This window comes from Seriola lalandi, unplaced genomic scaffold (genome assembly GCF_002814215.2).
Source record: "Seriola lalandi dorsalis isolate HSWRI2012SDOR001 ecotype SW California unplaced genomic scaffold, Sedor1 jcf7180002049883, whole genome shotgun sequence".
NCBI classification, from domain to species: Eukaryota; Metazoa; Chordata; class Actinopteri; order Carangiformes; family Carangidae; genus Seriola; species Seriola lalandi.
The window spans coordinates 8,611-18,855 of NW_019520436.1; the positions used below are offsets into that span (position 1 = coordinate 8,611).

Genomic DNA, 10,245 nt, shown 5'->3' on the forward strand with positions numbered 1-10,245 from the left:
GTGTGTGTGTGTGTGTGTGTGTGTGTGTGTGTGACTGCATCAGAGAGCCAGCGGCTCATCTTTTTGTAATAATCTAGCAGACACCAGAGAAGAAGTCGACGACAGTGGCACCAGTTCTCCAAAGGTATGATCTTCATCACCTCTCCTCCTCCTCCTCATCTTCATCATGTTTTAACAACATGTAAACACTGTTGTATGACTGTACTGTGTCCTGCTGGACAGATGGACAGGTCTGACATAGAGGACGACCCGGAGGAGGGGGAGATCAGCAATGAAGGGGGGGCAGAGCGAGAGAAGGGAGACTGCAGTAAGAACCCGAGCCCCCTCAGCCAGCTGGACTTCTACCAGGCCGACCCGTTCGCCCACTGTCAGAGCGACCGTACGTATCACGTACACCTGCACACCTGCACACACCTGAACACATCTGCACACACCTGCGCACACCTGAGCACACCTGCACACACCTGCACACACCTGCACACACCTGCACACACCTGAGCACACCTGCACACGCCTGCATACGCCTGCACACACCTGCACACGCCTGCACACGCCTGCACACACCTGCACACACCTGCACACACCTGAACACACCTGCACACACCTGCATACACCTGCATTACAAAACCATGGACCCGGTGTCTGAAACATAGAGGTCCAACTCAGAATAGTTTCACTATTAGATTATCGTGTAAATAATTCATGATATTATTGTAATAATATATAGAAGATTAAAAAAGAGAAAGTAATAAGACTGAACCTGAACTCTCATTGGTTATATGTCGTGAACATCCAGCGTCTCTCATTTGATTTGTAGACGACCTTTTCAATGAAGATCTGTTCCCTAAAACCGACACATCCGGTGAGTAGAACATGATTTTTACTTGAAACGTAAAGAGGAGTTAAGTGTCTCTGCACACTGTTATTGGTGGAGATCAATATATGACTAGTCAAGGTTTGAGTTCGTCACAAACTGGAACTGAAACTCTGTTTTAATCTCTGGTATTGAATTTAAAGTTTCACCGATTATTTATGTACCAACACAAATCTAGTGTCAACTAACTGTGAGGATGCTGAACAATGACTCGACTTGACTAAAGGTTTAGACTCGAGACTTAAAGGTTAAAGACTTGAAGGTTAAGAAGTTGAACTTGAAGGTTGAGGATTGAGATTTGGAGGATAACACTTCGGACTTGAAGGTTGTGACTTGCTTGTGACTTACTCCCGCTGCACTGTAACCGCTGTATTACTTGGATCTTGAATGCGGGACTTTTACTTCTAACATAGTACGTGTATATTATGGTAATGTGTCCTTCCATCTGCTGCTGACTCACCTCAACTCATTTGTTTTTAGAGAGTCTAAAGTTGCCTGACGCAGCTTTTTTCTGTTTTCGATATGATGAAGATATTAAATCAAATTGTGATGTCCCGAAGTTTTTGTTAATGATCTGTTTGACAGATGGATTTGCTTCAGACCCTTTCAAAGGCAGTGACCCCTTTGCAGCGGATATCTTGTTCCCGGAGGTCAACGTCAGCACTAATGAGGCGGCAGGAAATGTTGGCGATGAGGCGGACACCAGTCTGTCCTGCGCCGAAAACAAAGCTTCAACGGGAACTCAGTGCTTTGAGTCTGAATTCCCCGACGAAGACAGCGACATAGAGATCAGCTACAGCCGAGAGGACCTGGACGCCATCGATGTGGTCGATGATTCTCGTGGATTTAAACCGATTCAGAGCTCCTCAGAGGAACTGGGGCCAGAACCCATCCATGGCTGGAGGTCGCAGGGTCAGTATTCTGTAGAGTCAGACCCTAATGGGTATGAGCTGGACCTCGGTGCTTTCTCCCCTCCCTCTGACATCGAAGAAAAAAGTCTGGGATCTTTAGCTGGAGAGGTTTCCACTGAGACACCAGCAGGACTGGAACAAGGTAATTCATACTCAGACCCTTCATAGTGTGTGGACTAATGCTGCAACTCATTCATGCTTCCCTTCTTAATGTGGTCTAATTGACGAGTGTCTTGTGTAGCTAAGGGCCAACAAGTACCTTATGTGAAAATAAGCTCCACCCAAGTGTGAGTCAGTTACAGCGTCTATCATGATGTCACACCTCAGTTTCACAGCATCGAATAGCTAATTAAAGCCAAACTTGATCAATGAAATTAACACTTGAACACCAGCGTGATGAGAACTACCTAAAATGATAGAAACTATCTTTGGGAAAAATGTATTTGGCGTGATGTGAAACCCTTACTTAAATTAGTTTACTTACTTTTCCTATGATTGGTTTCAGTGTCTAAGTTCAGAACCTTAGACCACTGACCAGTTTATGTTTGTATAAGTTTGAGTTATTCTGATCCTATTGAAACTGTTTAAACTTTTGAATATAGTGTTTGAAATTGTCTAGAATGTGTTTTTGTTGTTTAATTGGCTCTGTAAAAGTCTTGTCCCATTGTTGTCTTCTTATAGGTCTGAGTTCTGGTTCAGCTCCAAAGGTCCCTGAGCCAGTCCTGTTGGAACCAGACTGGACCAGCGACATAGATAAAACCGAGTCCCATGATGTTACCTCCTGTCAGGGCGCAGAGTGGGTTAGCGAGATCGAAGAGGAACCCCGAAACCCTGCAACTCCCCAAAACTCACTAGACTCCCAGAACCTCTTCAACCAGCCCGACTCGGATCAGAACAGAGACCTGAGCTTTGAGTTGAGCTATGAACCAAGCTGTCAGTCTTCCTTTGACCCATACGGGTTTAAACTCAGTCCAGAGCATTCTAGTCAAACCCTTCTGGACCCTGATGAAGCTGAACTGAGCCCAGAACCCAATGATAATGATCTGGCCTTTGACCCCGAGCCCTCCTCTTCTCAACCAGACCAACTGAACTTTGATCCCTATGAGCTGGACATCACTTCCTCCCAGCTGGTACGGGACTGTGATCCCTATGGCTTTAAGCTCAGCCCAGAGGAAGAGAACCAGGAGGTACTGGACCTCTGTGGCCACAATAACCAGGAAGCAATGGACCTTTGCGCCTACGACAACAACGAGCAAGTAAAACCCTCTAACTATAGCAACCAGGATGTCCTGGAACCTCACACCACCGAAAACCAAGAAGTGCTTGAACATTGTAGCCGCAATAACCAGGAGCTGCTGGATTTGTGCAACAATGGAAACCAAGAAGTGCTGGAACCTCCTGAACTTGACAACAGGGGGTTGGTCAGCAACGAAAACCTGGACCTCCTGGATCTTTGTAGTCATGACAACCAGGAGGTGGTGGAACCCTATCGCAATACAAGCAACGAAGAACTACTTGAACCTAGTAACTATGTGAACCAAGAAGTCCTGGAACCTTGTAGCCTTGGCAATCAAGATCAGCCTGATTTGTACCATCCTGAAAATCAGGAAGTGCTGGATTTAGATAGCCATGGCAACCAAGAACTACTGGATTTTGGTAGCAAAGAAAATCAGGAAGTGCTAGTTTCTGCTGGCGACAACAACCAGGAACTCCTGCAGCTCGGTAGCAATGAAAATCAGGAATTTGTAGACTTAGGTAGCCATGACAACCAGGAGGTGCTGGACTTGCTGAGCAAGGAAGTTTTCCCTGAAGCAAATAACAACCAATGTGTTGTGGAACCAGAGGTCAGTATCAGTCCCACCAATAACAGCTCAGACAGTGATGTGGCTTCAGAAGACCAGCTGGTACTGGAACTCAGTAACACCAGCATCTGCGATACGAGTGCTGCTGAAACCCTCAACATGGCCATTGGCAACATATCTGCCAACCAGGACCTGCCTGCATCCAATGCTCCCAACAGACACAACTTGTTAGAGGGTGATCTGGGTTCAGTGTTTGGGGCTGGAGGATACATCGGTTGTCCAGATGTAGCTGATGACCTGGAGCCTCTGGACAGAAGGCCGGCAAATAATCCTGTAGCAGAGCCAGTGCGACCAGTCAGACCGGTGAGACCTCCTCGGCCCTCGCTCAGGGTAAGTTGGACACCACTCATGTGCAAGTCATATACGCACATCTTCTGAGTACAGTTCTGTATGGGTCCACTCAGACCTTAGTACTGAAGACCCGACCCTGGACCGAGTCGGGCCGTATCTAAAACATTAGGATCCGGTTGTATTTGGATATGTTCGGATCAACTGCATTTTGGATGCTTTAGTCTGTTCGGATTGGATCTGATTGTACTTGGGCCCCTTTCAGATTATTCCAGGTTATTATTTATTTATTATTGACATGATTTTTGGATGGTCCAGATCCAAAATGTTTGATCCTTGACCCCTCCAAGCTGAGACCAAGTGGTACAGCTGGACTAGAGAGTGAGAGTAAGTTAGCTTTGGTTTGGATCACTCTTGATGAAAGAAACAACTGGATGGAGACGATTCACTTTTTAAACAGCAGTTTTTACTTCTCTCCACAACTCCAACGACAACACTTCCTGTCTCGAAGTCACATGTCCCCAAACTAACCAATCAGAGGCAAGAAGAGGTAAATAAGAGGAAAACTGCAGAGATGTGTTCAGGAGGTTACGGTTTTAAAAGATGCACATGTAAATATTTTAAGTTGGAAATATGTAGATAATTAACAGTTAAAACGCTCTAAATATATTTTTAGTAAATTAACTCAAATGTACAGTATGAATTAACACCTAAACCGAACACTTTGCTCACTGATCTTTGTGCATATCCTGAACTCACTCTCATCATTCCTAATAGATTTACCCACATTCATCATCCTCGTCTGTCTGTCTGTCATGTGTGTTTTAGGCCAAGGAGAAGGCTCAGTCCCAGACTCAGGGCATCGACCTGAAGTAACCTCACCAGTCAACTCTCATGTGGGGGGTTACCGTGTCAGCAGGGTTCCCATGACAACAGTGGCAACACAAGAGACGACGAGGAAGGGAGAGAAGTAAGAGGACGGGCAAAGGAGAGGAGACGAAGGGAGAAGGCAGGAAGGATGATTAAACAGAGAGATCATTCTGCTGTTCTTTATGGCAATAATTCTTAGTTTCAGATGTTTTATGGTACCATGGAACCGGCTGACTTCATTGATTACTATTGAGGAAACCTGATTGGCCCACGGCTTCAGTGATTTCGGAGGTCAGAACACATGTTACATATGTAAGAGAAATCCCTCGTGTTTTTACCCAGATAATGCTCGTCAGGTTGATTTTATCTGTTATTTATTCACAGTATGAGCTGCCAACACACTCCTGCACCCCCTGAGTCTCTTTAGCCCCTCCCCCCCACCAGCCTGTCTCACAGGTTCCGACAGGGCTGGTTGGTCCACAGTGAAAATAATCCTGATGTGATCTTAGTGTTGGAGCATGTGGACTCTGTCACATAGATAAAAATGTATATAGTGATATACTCAGCTGTTGTGGTTTTGAGATTATCTAGTCAAGTAGTTTTAGGTTTCAGTTGGATGCAAGCTGTAGAGAGTCTGGATGGGTTGTACAGTGAGTGCATATCCACACCGTCACCATGGTAACGTGCTCGCTATCGTCAGTCATTGGTGCTCAGTAAAGAGGAGCTGAACAGCAGCCACCCCCCCCCGCAGTGATGTCACAACATCCTGAAGTACATTGCTATACATCGCTACGGTAACGTAGTGCAGCAGAGAACTGCAGTAATCTTTCTAATGTGGATAAAAGCACCAACATTAGTATCTGTATCTCTCTGGGGGCATTCATTTAAAAAAAATCACATTAGCCACTTGCAATTTCAAAATGGCCGCCGTTTCTTACACAAGAAACACAAGTTTTGCCACTGAATCTTCCCCACGGGACAGATTTAAATGATTTGATACCACAACTATTATTAAATATTATATCCCATTAGCCACTTGAAATTTCAAATTGGCTGCAGCTTCTTACATAGGAAACAAGTATTTAACCACAGAATTTTACCCTCAGGACAAATTTAAATGATTTTGCCATGTAATCCTGTGTTTTAGACGAAGAGGAAGTCAAATTCACAACTGTTAAAATTACCTCAGAGTTTTATTTGTGCAATTTCTAACATGTAATGTGAAAAATTCTGCATAAAAAACATTTAAAACCATTTATTATGAAGACTATGGAAGAGTCGACCGCCTACTTGTTTACTCGTCTTCACATTAGCTCGCTAGGCTAATGTGCTAGCACTAGGCTAGTTAGTGAGCTTCACTGAAATATACTTTGATTTAATTTTTTACAGTGTATTAAATTTCACCTTCTATATTTTTAAAATGTTTGATTTGACACCTGTATTATTCATATGAGAAAATTCTGAATTAATTTATTGCAAAAAAAGTCAGAAATGGCGGCCATCTTGAATTTTCGAGTAGCTAATGTGTCTTATCCAAAGAGTGACACCCAGGGAGGATTTGTGCCAAGTTTAGCATTTGTATCCACATTTGAAAGACTTGCCTGAAAGACGCAGTTACCTGCTGCACCAGCAGGAGGAGTCTCATGTGAACACGATGATCAGAAAACAAACGGAGCATCGGCTTCAAACTGCTTTTTATCACACCTGTGTCCCACTTCCACGCGTCATACTGATACTGCTTAGGTACGACATGTGCACTAATGCTCGCTGGCCGCTCACAAGACACTGATCTTCTTAGCTGTTTGGTTCCGACACAGGAGGACAGGTGTGAAAGGACAGGTGGACGCCAGACTGCAGCTTTTAAAGACTACTGCCAGTTTCAAAACGAGGAAACAAAACACTGGCTGCAGTTACATGTTTTTCATTCCAGTTGAAGACTTCAGGTCAGCTGTTTACATGGGATTTAAAAACAGTTTGGGTTTTAAATGCACCGACGCATATAATCAGCTGTGTGGCATGTGCATCGCGTCGGGCGTTCGTGATCGATCACGTCTCTGATGATCTGTTCAGCACAGTAGTCCAGTATTTAGTATATTTTAGTATAAAAACTGTTGAGAGTTTGTATTAAACTCAGACTCTCCGCAGACGACCAGTTCAGCTCGGAAACTGCCAAGTGGAGAAACGTCCGTCATTCTTTAGTTGATCTGTTTTTCTGAGCTGCCGCTGGAGTCTTCACATCCTCTACCTGTGTCCAAACTTCACCTTGTAAACTGTGACACACTCAAAACATCAGGAGAGCTAACAAGTCAGCTGCTGCGACTCATTATCCCGACATTCATATCAGAGTATACAGCAGCGATGTCAGGACCAGCAGGGAGAGTTAGAAGCAGACATCTGATCTCAGAGCAGCACGAAGGATCTGATGACCTGTGTGTGCTTCACTGCTCTGAGATCAGTGTGTGGAAACTAAACTTAGAAAATGACTTCAGCACTCTTTTCTTCCTGAGAGATTTCGAGGCAGCAGCAGCAGGTAAACAAGCAAATGACACTGTGATTCTTTTTTTTTCAGTTGTAAACAGCTGATTAATTGGCACTGTGCATTGCATTGTGGGAATTTACAGAAACAGCACATTCAGGAAGCGAGCAGATTTACAGTAGTAAGCATACGAACACCTGTGAGCATATTTAACTGTTCTTTATTTCACACAGCTCGTGCTCCAGACCTTCAGTTAGTATGACGTGTGGATCAGGACACGAGCAGCAGCTTGTTTCTGTCTGACATTTTACAACTGGTGCTTAAAGGGACAGTTCAGGTTTGTTGACGTGGCGTTGTGTGAGGTCGTCACATACAGTCGGTACATTACCTGCAGTAGATCATGATGAGCGCGGTGTCAGTTGGGAAAGCCGATCGAGGCTCCGACAGAGCGTCAGAGCGATGTGCTGCTGTGGGCGGGGCCACAGGAAAAAACGTGTTTTAGACACTTTTAAAAACGGCCACTCAAACAATCCGTAGGTGCTTGAATCAGGAATCAAGTGGCAAACTCCGAGGCTGAAACATGAAGCATCAACACTGAAGAACCAGAAGCTGCAGTTCCTCTAACGGCCACTAGAGTCTGGCTCCAGCAGTGAGTCAGTCCCCATAGACTCCCATGTTAAAATGTCCAACTTTACAGCAGAAATAAACATGTTTACAGCCTGGTACAAAAACTGTTCTGGTCTCTAGAGCTAATTTCCTCCTTCATGACACCTGTTTATATAACTCACCTGTTTAGATTTTATTAATGACTAAAGTTATGGAGAACTGAGGGGTGTGGCCTCTTTGAGTGACAGGTGGGTGAGCGTATACTTGCCACAAAGCATCACGCACCGAAGTCTCAGCTCCACACACGCACCTCCTCTTCCACCATCTTTGTATTAGCCGGGCGTTCAACAGAGTCAGGTACTGCCAAGCTGGCAACAGTGAAGCAGCTCACTCTGAGCTTCAGAAACCTGTGGATGACATCACGGAGGCTGCGTCCATCTTTATTTACAGTCTATGCTAGTTTATTGAAAAACAAAGGAAAGTAATGTTTTCACAGAAGGATAAACTGCTGAAAATATTCCACATGAATCTTCAGTTAAACACGTTGGATTGTTCCTGTGGCCGTTTTTAAAAGTGTGTAAAACATGTTTTTTCTCGTGGCCCCGCCCACGTCGGATCTCCCAACTGACACCGCGCTCATCATGATCTACTGCAGGTAATGTACCGACTGTATGTGACGACCTCACACAACGCCACGTCAACAAACCTGAACTGTCCCTTTACATAGAAAATCACTCCCCACATGTTCACCCTCACCTCACTGACTCCTCCATCCTTGGCTCCGGGTTCTGCTGAAAACAACCAGCGCGAGCGCTTCAGCTCCTCCTCTGCTCATCACAGCGAAACACCGCGAGACAAACCTCCTCATATGAAGCGTGCGAGAGGACACGGCGTGATGGACGCACACCGGAAGACTCAGCGGAGTCTTAACGAGCATGTCGGTTAACATCGAGCTTCAGTTCACACCTACCTCATTACCACTTCGCCATGGTTACGTGACGACACTGTGACCAGCAAACACACGAGTGCAGTCGAGACAAAATCAACTCACCGTTCACGCGGCGTGTCGGCGACCTGAGAGGGACAGATGTGACGCACAGCTGGATCTATGGACGGTAGCTCTCATGCCAAGTTTCAGAATCAGAATCAGCTGCTAATAATTTATTTTTATCAGGAGACAGAACTAATCTACATGTTTCATCAGGATGTATGAGTCATGTTACAGTACGACACATGTACAGGCCTGATATAGATTTATAGGCGATATCACAGTGTGTGTTTGTGATGACCAGATGTGTACAGGTATATTTACATTTCCCTGTGAAGCCATTGAGAAATTACCCGTAGATAATATTTCTGTTTTGTGTAAATTAGTAAACAGATTAAAACGCCTCTTTACAAGGACGGGAACGTCCAGTTTAATGAAGCAGTGAGACGCTTCACGGCAGGAGAGAGACCACAGTGTTAACGAGCCGTCATCTCACCTGTACCTGTCAGAGGGACACGGGACACGTCCTGCAGACGGACGGGCGCTCACCGACTGGAGCGTGTTGGTTTGAGTTGAGCAGAGATGTGATAGTCTGTGTGACGCAGTCCTGGAGGTGTGCTGTGAAAGCCCATGAAGAAGAAAGTACGGCGGCCCAGAGAGCTCAACGCACTGCAACGTAAGAAAACAGACAAACACAGAAAAACATCTTCATCAGTCTGACGACACACGAGCTGCAGAGACTCACAACGCAACAGGAAGTGTTTCCAGGGGACACTAAAGAGTGACGAACCCGGCTGGGACGCACTTGTTGTTCAGTACTTGTGACTTTTGAAGTTAAAAGCGTTTAACAACAAGTGTGAATGGATGTCTTAAAAGTGCGTCCCAGTCGGGTTCGTCACTCTTTAGTGTCCCCTGGAAACACTTCCTGTTGCGTTGTGAGTCTCTGCAGCTCGTGTGTCAGACTGATGAAGATGTTTTTCTGTGTTTGTCTTGTTTGCGTGTGTTTTCTTAAAGGGACAGTTTGTGTTGTTTGACGTGGCGCGGTGTCAGTTATGAAAGCCGCCCGGGGCACCGACAGCGTGTCAGAGTGACGTGTTGCTGTGGGCGGGGCCACGAGAAGAAACGTGACACTGTATTACACCGCAGCCGCAGGTCAGCTGGCGAAACCTCACACAACCCCACGTCAAAAAACCCGAACGATCCCTTTAGGTTGCAGTGTGTTGAACCCTCAGGGCCACCGTAGGAATGCGTCAGCCTCTGACACCAGCCGCAGTAACACAGTCCTGTACAACGCCACTGATGAAGATACAACCAATCATCAGAGCCGTGAGGTGTCCACAGAGAAATGTCTTGTCCAGCTGAGACCATCG

The 10,245-nt window shown here is 45.5% G+C and overlaps 1 protein-coding gene across 1 annotated transcript in view; it reads left to right on the forward strand.

The window, feature by feature from the left end:
• The window catches only part of LOC111649039 (uncharacterized), a gene marked incomplete at its 5' end in the record, with an annotated part of 10,724 nt that extends 1,094 nt beyond the window's left edge, over positions 1-9,630 (forward strand). Inside the window, 6 exons of the mRNA XM_023398778.2 lie at positions 44-124; positions 223-379; positions 818-862; positions 1,460-1,927; positions 2,467-3,977; positions 4,764-9,630. Coding sequence (XP_023254546.1) covers positions 44-124; positions 223-379; positions 818-862; positions 1,460-1,927; positions 2,467-3,977; positions 4,764-4,811 — 2,310 coding nt within the window. The remainder of the gene's footprint in view (positions 1-43; positions 125-222; positions 380-817; positions 863-1,459; positions 1,928-2,466; positions 3,978-4,763) is intronic.
• Positions 9,631-10,245: the final 615 nt, after the last annotated feature.